The 13781-nt window shown below is 46.2% G+C and overlaps 1 protein-coding gene across 1 annotated transcript; it reads left to right on the forward strand.

Annotated features, from left to right (window-relative positions):
* Positions 1–777: 777 nt before the first annotated feature.
* On the forward strand, positions 778–13383 carry LOC140389265 (extracellular calcium-sensing receptor-like). Its single transcript, XM_072473448.1, has 5 exons — positions 778–1071; positions 2352–3188; positions 4413–4640; positions 6221–6344; positions 12316–13383. The coding sequence occupies exons 1-5, from the start codon at positions 805–807 to the stop codon at positions 13239–13241; spliced, it is 2382 nt and encodes a 793-aa protein (XP_072329549.1). The 5' UTR covers positions 778–804; the 3' UTR covers positions 13242–13383.
* Positions 13384–13781: the final 398 nt, after the last annotated feature.

The following is a 13781-nucleotide window of genomic DNA, read 5'->3' on the forward strand; positions in this document are numbered from 1 at the left end:
AAGGCTAAAGCCCTTAAATTATATTAAAATGTATTTAAATTCATGGAAATCAAGCTCATGCCCGGCTAGGCGTTGAGCTGATCATGTCACCGGCAGAGGGCGGGGAAGATCTCAAACGGAGATCTCTCCAATGCAAATCGCTTTTTTGCCCTCTCGCAATATTTCGCAACCAGAACGTGTTTTCCACCCACAGCTTGAGGGGCCACTAGGCCGGGTCCACTGTGTGTTTCTGCTCTTCGTTTCTCTCTTCGAGTCATAGAGTCATTGAGCTTTAAGGCACAGAAAGAGCCCATTCGTGTCTGCACCAGCCATCAAGCAGCTAATCTAATTTTCCAGCACTTGGACTGTGAAAGCATTTCAAGAGCTCATCTACATGTTTCTTAACTGTTGTGAAGGCTCCCGTCTCTACCAGCTTGCCTGGCAGCGAGTTCCAGACTCCCACCACCCCCTGGCTTTCCTCAAATCCCCTCTAAATCTCATGCCCCTTACCTTAAATATAGACACTGTGGTTACTGATTCCTCCATTAAGGGGACAGGTTCCTTCCTGTCTACGCTACCTATGGTGGGGGGGGGGGGGGGGGGATGCTGGAAATCCTGCACTAAGTAAATTAACTCTGCAGAGCCATTTCAGCTTGGAATGGAAATTGAAATGAAGGCGTTTTGATAAGTGAAGTATTCTCAATTGGGGCAGTGTGTCACAAATCCGCCCCTTCATCTCTACTTGTTTTGCCAAACTTGGAAAATGAATTAAATCGAACCTCTATTCTCAGCTTTGATTTCAGATCCTTCCGCTGGGTGCAGACGATGATTTTTGCAATTCGGGAAATAAACAAAGACCGAACGCTTCTTCCAAACATAAAGCTGGGTTACCAGATTTATGACACCTGTGCGACACACACGCAGTCTCTCAGATCGGCCTTAGCGTCTACGAGCAGACAGAGTGGACGGAGTGAGGAAACATCCAGCCAAGGCTGTGAGGGATTTTCATCCTTTCCTGTAATTGTCGGAGATTCAGGGTCAACACAGTCCATGATTATACAAAGAACACTGGGTCCTTTCAAAATTCCAATGGTACGTTGCGAGTTGAAGAGCTGCAGGGTGACATCCAATACTGAGCAGGAATTCCCTCGAGCTCTCTAAGGCTGAACCAACATCTTCGGAACCACAACCGCACATCTGCACCATCACCAAGACCGCCTACTCCCACATCAATAGCATCGTCCCACTCTCATCCTGCCTTAGTTCATTTGCTGCTGAAACCCTCCTCCATGCCTCTGTTACCTCTAAACTGGACAATGACTATGCTCTCCTGCATTCCCATCTACCAAACTCCATAATTTGAACTCATCTATAACTCTAATGCCTGCATCTTAAATTGCGCCAAGTCTTATTCACCCATCATCGCAGTTCTCGCTGACATACATTAGCTACAAGTCAACAATGCCTTGATTTTAAAATTCTCATCCTTGTTTTCAAGTCCCTCCCTGGTACCAGCCCTCCCTATCTTTGTAATCTCCTCCGAAATACCTGTGCACATACTTTTGCCCTCTTGAACATCTCCAACATTGGTGGCTGTGTCTTCTGCTCCCGAGGCCCTGGGCTCTTTAGTTCCCTCTCTAAATCTCTCTGCCTCTCTACCTCTCTTACTTCCTTGTAGACGCTCTTTAAAACTTACCTCTTTGACCAAGTTTTGTTCACCTGTCCTAATGTCTCCTTATGTGGCTGAATGTCACGTTTTGTTTGATGCTGCTGCTCTGAAGCTCCTTGGGGCATCAGAGGGTCTGTATAAAGGCAAGTTGCTGCTGTTGCAATCACCAATTTGACAGAGGGCATGACATTCTTATTGTGTCATGCTGCGCGATAAGATAGCAAGCTGCCAACGAGCCTCAGTTCCCCACATGTTGTCCACTTTGACCATGTCATTAAGGGTGTTGGATGAGTAACATCCCAAAGAGTGGAACACAAGGTCAGAATCAATACACTGGCTTTCCTTTGATTTTCCCTTTTTCCTCTTACCTATCATCAAGAAGTCACTTCCATCAGAATTGGGAGGGATTAAAACAGTTTTCACTTTCACCATCCAAAAAAATAGCCAGCAACAGGTGGGCTCTGCAATCGGTGGTCAATCTCTTTCTCCTGTCGATCCTCCCAGGCAGTGAAGAGAAAAATAACACTTAGGAACAGGTTGAGACCATTCAGCCCCTCAAGCCTACCTGAATAACTGTTTCGCAGAACTGTGCAGGCATGATGGGCCAGATGGTTCCATTCTGAATTATACCATTTTGAGTTTTTATGATATCTATGAGTTTTTCAGTGCTATATTAAAAAAATGTATTGTTGATTTTCTCCAGGTCAGCTACTTTGCATCCTGTGCTTGCCTAAGTCACAGGAATAAGTTCCCAGCCTTTTTCAGAACAATGCCAAGCGATGCCCATCAGGCACAGGGTGTTGCCCGATTGGTGCAGCGGTTTGGCTGGACCTGGGTTGGATCGATCGCGGGTGATGATGACTACGGCCATAACGGAATTCAAGCATTCAGCGATGAAGTCAGGAAACTTGGCGTTTGCATTGCTTTTACTGAAGTCCTTCCAAAAATGCACTCCAGGCGAAAGATACTTCAAATAACAGAGACCATCAAGGCATCTACCGCGAGGGTCATTGTCATGTTTGCCATTGAGGGAGATGCGTACCCTTTGATCAGAGAGGTTGTAAAGCAAAACATCACCGGCAGACAATGGATAGCGAGTGAGGCCTGGGTTACATCTGCTTTGATTGCCACCAAAGAAAATTTCCTGTCTTTGAGCGGGACAATAGGATTCGCAATCCACAGGGCAGAAATTCCAGGCCTGAGGAGTTTCCTTCTTCAAGTGCATCCCTTCAAAACTCCAAATAACCTCTTTGTGAAAGAATTGTGGGAAACAATATTTAAATGTTCCCTTGGGACTTCAGAGAACATCAAAGGAATTAACACATCAGCTATTACTCATCGGCGATGTACAGGTTTGGAGGATTTAAACAATACATACAGCATATACTCGGATGTATCCGAACTGAGAGTTTCTTACAATGTGTATAAAGCTGTATATACAATAGCTCATGCCCTTCACAGTCTGAACTCTTGCAAAAATGGCACTGGGTCACTGCCAAATAACACCTGTGCCAACATTTTCAACTTCAAACCATGGCAGGTAAGAGATTTGGGACCCTTTTAATGTGAGGGCATTCCTGTCCAGCTGCTAATATAATTCATACTACAGTTGACCTTTTTCACCAACAATTATTTATAGCTATTAAGTTACCATGCCCCTCTTGGCCAATGAAGAACTGAGCAGATGAGAAGTAATATCAGTGCCTTATCTGTTTTGGCTAACGTGATCTCACCTTTGACACTAATAGAGACAATGAAACGTGCTCATTTCCTCTTAGGTTAGTGCGGTAAAAAATAATGAGTCAAGATTTTCTATTTCTAATTTTCTCAAGGGATAAACCACATGTCTGAACATTGTTTGAGATCAGAATGGCCTTGGCTTTAATGCCTCCCACTGTCGAGTGCTAACACTAACCTTATGGAATCAAATGTGACAAATGAAGGGCAACTTGTACCATGCTTATCGAAGAAAAAGGGAGAAATCGTGAATTTCCCTGTTGCTCGCATGTCTGGTTATATGGAACTGTGGGCGGCACGGTAGCACAGTGGTTAGCACTGTTGCTTCACAGCTCCAGGTTCCCAGGTTCGATTCCCGGCTTGGGCCACTGTCTGTGCGGAGTCTTCATGTTCTACCCGTGTCTGCGTGGGTTTCCTCCAGGTGCTCCGGTTTCCTTCCACAAGTCCCGTTAGACGTGCTGTTAGGTGAATTGGACATTCTGAATTCTCCCTCAGTGTACCCGAACATGCGCCGGAATGTGGCGACTAGGGGCTTTTCACAGTAACTTCATTGCAGTGTTAATATAAGTCTACTTGTGACAATATCAACTACCTTGTTGAAACTGCTGCATAAATTTTCATCTTTACCTCTTGGCTGAAATTCTTAACATTTAGTTGGCATTCGGGCAGCACGGTGGCCTCGTGGTTAGCACAGCTGCCTCACGGCGCTGAGGTCCCAGGTTCGATCCCGGCTCTGGGTCACTGTCCGTGTGGAGTTTGCACATGTTTGCAAAATGTGCAGAGCAGGTGAATTGGCCACGCTAAATTGCCCCTTAATTTGAAAAAATAAGTGGGTAATCTAAATTTATTTAAAAAAACATTTAGTTAGCATTGTCAATGAATATAACAGTGTTACATCTGATTATGTTTTATGCAGATATTTTAGATATGGAGTGTCTTGTAGTTATATTGCTACATTTATAATTACAACGTAATGAATTCCGATGCTGAAGGACAGCCTTTAACCTGTCTTCTAATCTTTCCAAAGCTCCTCCATTACCTGAAAGGCGTGAGATATACGAACAAGTTTGGGGAAGAGGTCTATTTCGATGAGAATGGGGATCCAATTGCATCATACGATATTATCAACTGGCACAAAAACGCAGATGGTTCCATTAAGTATGTTAAAATCGGCAGGTTTGATGCTGCTTTAGGTTTGGGACACAACCTTCTGGTAAATGAAGGAAATATTGTTTGGCACAATAATCAAATGATGGTAAGCTGGATCAATTGTTCATTCATTCTACAGGCAGCATGTTTTATATATATAATTTTATAATTTTTACTGATGGATATTGATACTGGGATCAGTAACAGTGACTGACCATGAAACTGTCTGACTGTCATAAAACCAACTTGTTCATTAATGTCTTTACCTGGTATAACCTTGACATAACTCCAGTCCCACATCAATATGGTTGACTCTTAATTTCTCCCTTGAATTGCTGCAGCAAGCCACCTAGCAACTTTTCAGAGTAATTAAGGGTGAGAAATAAATACAACTATCTGTATTTATATAACATATTTTGACGTAGAAAGGGTTAACAGAATGGCTATGCTAACCTAATAATAATAATCTTTATTAGTGTCATAAGTAGGCTTACATTAACACTGCAATGAAGTTACTATGAAAGTCCCCTAGTCGCCACTCTCCAGTGCCTGTTCGGGTACACTGAGGGAGAATTCAGAATGTCCAAATTATCTAACAGCACATCTTTTGGGACTTGTGGGAGGAAACCGGAGCACCCGGAGGAAACCCACGCAGACACGGGGAGACGTGCAGACTCCGCACAAGCAGTGACCCAAGCCGGGAATTGAACCTGGGACCCTGGAGCTGTGAAGCAACACTGCTACCGTCCCGCCCCATTAACCCTATGAGGTTAATGATGATGTAACACTGATATCAGGCAACTGTGCATGTTTGGGGGCTGGTTTAGCTCAGTGGGCTGGATGACTGGTTTGTGATGCAGAGCGAGGCCAGCAGTGTGGGTTCAATGCCCGTACCGGCTGAGGTTATTAATGAAGGCCCCGCCTTCTCAACCTTGCCTCTTGCCTGAGGTGTGGTGATCCTCAGGTTAAATCACCACCAGTCAGCTCTCCCAGGGGAAAGCAGCCTGGGACCATAGGGACTTAAATTAAATTCTAGGCAGCAGACAGGTAGCCGTGAGGGAAACTGTGCCTTCCCTTTAACCCACTATGTACAAACTGTAAATAGTGTGAATCAGCCAGTTTTGGGATAAATACCCTGATGTGCCTACAGCGCTTCCATGTTAGAATACCAGCTTAGAACATTCAAAACTCCTTTAACAGCCCAAAAGAATTCATAGGAGCGTTATCGAATAATTTTGTTACTGAGCTTCGTACGGAATTTGGCCAAAGCTTGGTTGAAAGGGTTTAACCAGCAGCTTAAAGGAAGAGAGGAAGGTAGAGACCTGAAGATGTTGTGGAGGAAATTCCAGAGCTTAGCGTCTTGACTGCTGGAGGCACAGCAGCCAGTGTGTGAATGGTGAAAGTGGCCAGAAGTGAAGGAGTGCAGAGATCACAGTCGGCCGTCTGGCTGGAGGAAGTGACAGAAATAAGGAGAGAGAAAATCCATGAATATATTTGAACACAAGGATGAGAATTTTAAAATAGGGGTGCTGCCGGAGCAGGGAGCAGTGTGGATCGCTGAGCAGATGGTTGGTGGCCGAATGGGCCTTGCCCATCCCGCGAATGATTAAAGACAAAATGTTGATCTGTAATCAACGATGTAAGAGGTGACCATTTCTGCGTGTGTTTCTCATTTTTGTAATTTAGGTCCCCCAGTCAGTGTGCACAGATAGATGTCCTCCTGGTACAAGGAAAGCAGTTCCACAAGGTCAACCACTTTGCTGTACTGATTGTCTGCCTTGTCCTGATGGTGAAATCAGTAACTTCTCAGGTAAACAACCAACTCTCCAGAAAATTCAAGTCAGCACTTGGGGGACATGCAGCACCCCTGTACAGCAGCAGCGGACTTAGCAGCAAAGCTTTGTTGAGAATCATCTTTATTTGGACAAAATCAGGACACATTTGTTCAGTTCTCAGATAAACTACGTCGATAAACGTAGGCGGTGATTCACAGTTTACTACCTGTGACAAGTTCTGAATGACAGACTGCGCGAACAGTTTCTCTCACAGCTGCAGTCTGTTTGTTTTCCAGCCTCCCTTTCTCTCTCTCTCTCTCCATTGCCTCTTGACTTGTTTGTTCATGTCTCTCGATGGTCTCCCTCTCTCTGCCGCACAAAGACACAATGAGGGCATCTATTATTCTAGCTGTTATGTAATTAACCTCTCCCTTCACCCCAATCACCCCGTGCGAGAATACGTTCCTTGACAAATCACGAATAGTTTGTGTGGATGTTACTAACTTTACATATAATAATAATAATAATAGCTTATTGTCACAAATAGGCTTCAATGAAGTTACTGCTTGGGGAGGCCGGTACGGGAATTGAACTCACGCTGCTGGCTCTGTATTGCATTACAAGCCAGCTGTTTAGCCCACTGTGCTAAACCAGCCCCTATAAGTAATGCCCTTTTGTATGTATGGCTATCTCTCAATGTTTTACATCCTGTGGTTTCTTAACTTGACAAACTCCCAGAATCCTTCTGTCTTGACATCTTTTCTATAAGTGCCCTAATTCTAAGTTTTGCCATTTTGTTGTACAAGAGTATCTTGGGCGCGATTCTCTGAGCCCCGCGCCGGGCCGGAGAATCGCCGCAACCGCGGCACGCCGCCCCGACGCCGGTGCGCGATTCTCCGAGGTGCGGAGAATCGGCGCCATTTGTGCCGGCGCATTTGGCGCGGCGACTGTCGCGGGCCGCTGTCCTCGGCCGGGCCGCCGATTCTCCAGCCCAGATGGGCCGAGCGGCCGCGCGGAAATGGCAGAGTTTCGCCGGCGGGAATTCTGCGCAAAGGGTTGGGGGGGCGGCCTGTGTGGGGAGGGGGGCCTCTAATGGGGTCTGGCCCGCGATCGGGGCCCACCGATCATCGGGCCGGCCTCCACCCCCCCCCCCCCGGCCTACTTTGTTGTGCGGCAGGCCCCTGATGACCTGCGCCATGTTGCGTAGGGGCCGGCGCATTGAAGAAGTCCCCCACACATGCGCGGGTTGGCGCGCTCCAACTGCTCATGTGCGGGTTGGCATGGTGCCCATTTGGCACTGGGAAGGGAGGCTGGAGTGACGTGAACCGCTCCCGCGCAATGGGGGGCCAGAATCAGTTGTCCCCGTGCCCGTTTCGCGCCATCCTGAAACGCGATGGTGTTCACGATGGAGCGAACACTTAGTCTCCATTTTGGAGAATCGCCCCCCTCGTGTCAGTATACTACAAGATTATTTTCTTTTACCTTTTTTAACAATTAGTATTCTGGTCAGTAACCTAAAAATCTTGCATCCTTATCTGTCCACAACATGAATTCTATTCTCAAACTGATTATCCGTCTTGCATTCAGAGCTGAGGTCCAACAAGGTTTAGGCATTTTGAGACTTCAAATTCTTCTTTAATCTGTGGCCTCTATCTTGCGGTGAATGTATCTACATGTCTTTCCCTGTTTTACATCTTTGGCCAGTCACTCCTCTAATATTCTTGTTCCTTTCAAAAATCAAAATGTCTTCCTGCATTCCCCCCCGCCACATTGCCGTTGTGTAAATCAAGACATGTAACACTGTGCCCCATGCTAACTCTTTGAAAGAACTACCGAGTTAGTTCCAGTCCCCAGCTCTTTCCTCAAAGCCCAGAAATGTTTTGTCTTTCCAAGTATTTATATCCATTCCCTGTTTTGGAAATCACCTTTGAAGCTGTTTCCACTGCCATCTCAGGCAGTGCGTTCCGAATCACGACAGCTCGCTGCACAAAACGTACTCACACATAAGGGGCGGGTTTCTACGGTCGCCAACGCCGAAATCGCGTTCGGCGATCTGCTGGAGAATACCTGTTTCCGACGAAATCGGGTGCGCCGCCGCTTTCGCGATGCTCCGCTCCTCCAAAGCAGTGTACTCTAGTATGCTGCACGCCGTATCGATGGCCTCAGGACATTGCCTGAGGCCCACCCCCCCCCGATGCTCTGCCCCCGACCGGCTGAGTTCCCGACGGCATTTGTTGCGTGTGGTCTCACCCGTCGGGAACTCGGCATGGCAGCTGCGGACTCAGTCCAGCACCTCCATAGTCGGGGGAGGGCCGATCCCCGGGTAGGGGGGCCTTTCTCAGGGGCTGGGGGAACTGTTGGGGGGTGGTCCGGTGTTTGGAGCCGTCCAAAGAGGGGGACCACTATTTTGCAGGCCGCCGCCGTGCGTATGCGCGGCCACGGTCACGGCAATTCTCCAGGCCATATCGGCAGCTCGAGCCGGGTGCTGTACACTGCTCAGCTGCTAGCCCCCCAGCCAAACAGAGGATCAGTGGCCGTTTTGCGCCGAATGTCCGGTCATAAAACACCACCGTTTCCACGCTGGCGTCAAAATCGGAGAATCCAGCCCATGCTTTGTTTCTTTTGCCAATAAATCTGTGCCCTCTGAGTACAAACACTCTCCCAAGTAGAAACAGCTTGTATCTGTGCTAGTCCGACTGTTAATCCCAAGCCAGTTAGCGAAGTACGCAATTCAACACTAATATTTTCCTGATAATAGGTTTATTCGCAGAATGCAGCATTACATCTGCCCACCTTCCATCCACCAACCCAGTGACCCATCAATCTCTTTCTTTGCTCTTTTTAAACAATAAATCAATAAAATAAACGTTAACAAATTGATGTGACAGCCCCTTAAAGGGACACTGTAACAAAAAGGCAAAACCTCAATGGAAACTTACAAATCAAGTTAAAATGTTATTTCCAGGTGCCTCCCCGGTGCCCACCGTGTGCTGCCAGTCTCCCTTTATACTCTTTTGAGCACGACGAAAAATCAATGTAATTAAATCAAAGAAACCAAGGGATAAATTAAACGAGCAGCTGCTCAAAAACAAATCGCAAAGGAAACTTAAAACATTGAACCAAAATGTGATTAAAGGGGTTCATAACACACCGCAGCCCCTACAGTGCCCAACTGGGCATGGAAGGCCTCAGTGGTGCCGGCAGACACCGCAGCTCCCTCTTCAGGGACACCCGGCCATGAATGTGGCCATGGTAGTCTGGCCAGATAGTCTGGCCGGACAACCCACTCAATCGCCTGTCCCTGTTTATGGTTAGTTTGACCAGGCCCAGGAACAGGTTCCTGAGAAGCTCCGCCTGCTTCCCTACCTGTCTCTGCACCGGGTGGTCCTGGATCAGAAGCATAGGACTGAAGTGTGAACAAAGCTGTAGTAATTGACAAGAGGGATGGAACTACAAATTACATACATGTAATTACATACATACATACATGTGGTCCACAGACTCCACAAAGCCCCCCAAAATGCAGGCATCTTGGAAGTCCATGAAGCAACACATCGTACCGTTGTATGGGACTGCTACATGCAACACCCTGCCCCCAGGACGCTGATAGTAAGGGACATGCCTTTGCTGGGGACCTCCACCACCGGATGGCAGCAAGGCATGTCCGGGCGACGGGCCACGATAAGGAAGAGAAGAGTGTGCAACAGCAGCCCATACAGGAAGCCTCTTTGTGCAGTGTGAAAGGGCAAGGAGGGTATTTCTGCCGAGGCGGCTCAGATTGTGCCGCTCCTGGGGAGGGTTCAGGGCCTGGAGCCAATGTGAAATTCTGCCCGAGCAGGGGCACGCCCAGACGGAGGTTTACCGCACACTTGCGCCTCCTCGAGACCACAAGTGCCATTGGCTCTGAGTACTTAATTGAACAATATCTTTCACCTGTGTATCCTAAAACTATAATTAACATATCATTAACAAAGAAGTCACATAATGTTATTAAATCTCCAATTTACCTTCTCTGTTCCAGGAATGACAATCCCAACTGTAACCAAAATGAATTTTTCAATTCCTTTATTTTACTGCTTAGTTTGAAGGAAAATTCCCAATAAAAATGGCTGACAAGGTGGTGCAGAACATGCTGTATTCGAGATCCATGCCCCTTTATAGAACCATAAAGTTACAGCACAGAAGGAGGCCATTCGGCCTATCTTGTCCATGCCAGCCCAAGGATACTCCGATGCCCTTTCTAATCCCACCTCCCTGCACCCAGACCATAACCCTGTATCTTACATCACTTCAGATGCAGATCTAGGTACCCTTCAAAAGACTTTAGGATCTTTGCCTCCACCACCAATTCGGGCAGCAAATTCCAGACTCCCATTACCCTTTGTGTAAAAAGGTTCATTATTGTGATAATAAAACAACCTGAATTTTCTAAAAGATTTCAATTCCATATTATTTTTAATTGAATGATTATCAGGTAATGGACAAAAATTGAGGCAATTGATCACAATAGGATCATAAAGAGATAAAAGCACAGAAGGAGGCCATTTGGTTTATTATGTCTATGTTGGCTCTTTGGTGGAGCTACCCAAATTAGTTCAATTCCCCTACTATTTCCACATAATCGTACAATTATTTTGCCTTTAATAATTAATCCAATTCTTTTTCGACTGATATTATTGAATTAGGCTCCACCATACATTCAGGCAGTGTATTTCAAATAGAAAACACCATCTTCTGTGATTGTGATCACAGTTCATTATCCTCCTTGGACACTGCAGGTTTTGACATGGTTGACTGCACCACCTTCCTAAAATGTCCCCCCCCTCATTGCCCATTATAGTATGCCTTTCCTCTCTTGCTTCCATTCTTATCTCCAGCAACTGCTTCCCTTCTAGCCCCCAGGCCATTACCCCTGAAATCTCCGAGGAAACATCCTTGCCACTTTTCTCTTCCACATCGATATGGTGGCCTATAGTGAAATTATCACAAGACTAGGGCGTCATCTTACATTAGCACCCTAATGCACCCAAATCTTACTGTTCACAGCTTTCTCCACCCCATCATTGCCTTTATGCCCTGACACTCAGTCGTGTATGAGCTCCAACTAAACATTGATAAGGTCAAAGCCATTGCCTTTGGCCATTGCCACAAAGCCTGTACCCCGACATAGATTCCAACCCTTCCAACCACTGTCGCAAGCTAAGAAGATTGTAACTACAAGCTGAGCTACAGACCCCATAATCTCTCCATTTACTTCCACCTTGGCATATTGTTTGCCTTCATCCCTATCTCAGTCCATCTGTTACTGAAGCGTGCTTCCCTGACTTTGACATTTCTAGAACTGACTATTCAAATGACTCCGGTAATTTACCTTCTGTAAAGTGTAGCTCATGCAAATCTCTTCTGTCTCATCCTCACCTGCACCAATAAATAAAAGCAAATTACTGTGGATGCTGGAATCTGAAACCAAAAGAGAAAATGCACCAAATCAGTTAATCCCTATCGTCTCTGATGTATATTGGCTCCAGCTCCCCCAATACCCCAGTACCTTCAATGTAATGTTCTCATCCTTGAGTTTGGAGTCAGGCCCATTGTTCCCTCCGAAATCTTTTCCAACACTAAAACACCCTCTTGACCCACCCTCCCAGCCTGCTGCCAGCACCCCCCCCCCCCCCCCCCCCGCCCCACCAGCCTCAATTCCCCTTTGCGTTAACTCTGACCTTTTCTACTGGAATACCCCATCCTTTTACTCCACCCTTGTCATCCTTGCCCTGAAAAGCACAAGCACCGCCCTCTGGAATTCTTTCCATACAACCTCGCTGGCTCTTTTCCTCTCTCTTCTTCCTTAAAATTCACATCATTGACCATTTTAGTCACTCTTTTTCAGGCCTCCTTCCAGCACCCATTTGTCATTACGCCTCTGCAAAAGCACTGTTATGTGAGTATATGTGGGCTTTTTTGCTAAAGGTGTTATATGATTGCAAACTATTGTTGTTTTATCCTTAGATTCACTAAACTGCGTCCCCTGTGCACTGGAAGAATGGTCCAATCCACAAAGAAATGAATGCATCCCGAAAGAAATTGAGTTCCTCTCATTTGAAGAGGCGATGGGGATTACACTGACGACTGTGTCCTTGCTCGGAACAGCCAGCACCGTGTCTGTTGCAGGGGTCCTCTGGTATTATAGGAAGACTCCGATCGTTCGAGCCAACAATTCCGAACTCAGTTTCCTTCTTCTCCTCTCGTTGATGTTGTGTTTCCTGTGCTCGCTGACTTTTATCGGCCAGCCATCAGTGTCGTCCTGCATGCTGAGGCACACACTGTTTGGGGTCAGTTTCGTCCTCTGCATCTCATGTGTGCTGGCCAAAACCCTGGTTGTGCTGATGGCGTTTAAAGCCACTCTCCCCAACAATAACATGATGAAATGGTTTGGGACTCTGCAGCAAATCCTCAGCGTCCTGCTCTGCACAGTTGTCCAAGTTGCAATCTGTGTTGTCTGGCTTCTTGTGTCCTCGCCATTTCCAGTAAAGCAGACCAAATATTACAACGAGAAGATTATTTTTGAGTGTGATTTAGGCTCAGTGACAGCATTTTGCTGTGTGCTGGGTTATATCGGCTTTCTCTCCTGCATGAGCTTTGTCCTCGCATTCTTAGCTCGAAAGCTGCCGGATAATTTCAACGAGGCGAAGTTCATCACCTTTAGCATGCTAATTTTCTGTGCAGTTTGGTTGACTTTTATTCCAGCTTACATTAGTTCTCCTGGAAAATATACCGTCGCCGTCGAGATCTTTGCCATTTTGGCATCAAGCTTTGGTTTGCTTATCTGCATATTTGCTCCAAAATGTTATATCATTCTATTCAAACCAGAAAGAAACACTAAGAAGCATCTTATGAATAAAACAGGTCAGGGAAAATCTTCCCAACAATCTTAATCGTAAAAGGAGGTATTAGGTCTGTATGTTTTCCACTCAATCTGTAATTGACTCTGAAGCATGCAAAGTGTCTGCATAATAGTAACCTTTATTGTCACATTAGCATTGCAATAAAGTTACTGTGAAAAGCCCCCAGTCGCCACATTCCGATGCCTGTACACAGAGGGAGAATTCAGAAAGTCCAAATTACCTAACAGCACATCTTTCAGGACTTGTGGGAGGAAACCAGGGGACCCAGAGAAAACCCACGCAGACATGGGGCGAACGTGCAGACTCCGCACAGACAGTGACCCAAGCGGGAATTGAACCTGGGACCCTGGTGCTGTGAAGCCATAGTGCTAACCAACTATGCCACAATGCTGCACTACACAAGCTTTGCTCAAACCCCTACTCAAATACATTTACATATCATCAAACATGAACTAGTGTAGTCAGGTAGGTTTTTGAAACGTGATTGTTTATTCATTTCAGATTGATAGATTTAAGTGTTGTAACCTGCTGCAGTTTTGTTAATAAAGCTGAAAATGGGTTTATCAGAAA

This window comes from Scyliorhinus torazame, chromosome 14 (genome assembly GCF_047496885.1).
Source record: "Scyliorhinus torazame isolate Kashiwa2021f chromosome 14, sScyTor2.1, whole genome shotgun sequence".
Lineage (NCBI taxonomy): Eukaryota > Metazoa > Chordata > Chondrichthyes > Carcharhiniformes > Scyliorhinidae > Scyliorhinus > Scyliorhinus torazame.

Coding starts and splice junctions, on each gene's coding strand:
- LOC140389265 (XM_072473448.1), top strand. CDS start 805: ATGATTTTTGCAATTCGGGAAATAAACAAAGACCGAACGCTTCTTCCA. Junction 3,189..4,412: donor TCAACTTCAAACCATGGCAG/GTAAGAGATTTG, acceptor ATCTTTCCAAAG/CTCCTCCATTACCTGAAAGG. Junction 4,641..6,220: donor GGCACAATAATCAAATGATG/GTAAGCTGGATC, acceptor TTTGTAATTTAG/GTCCCCCAGTCAGTGTGCAC.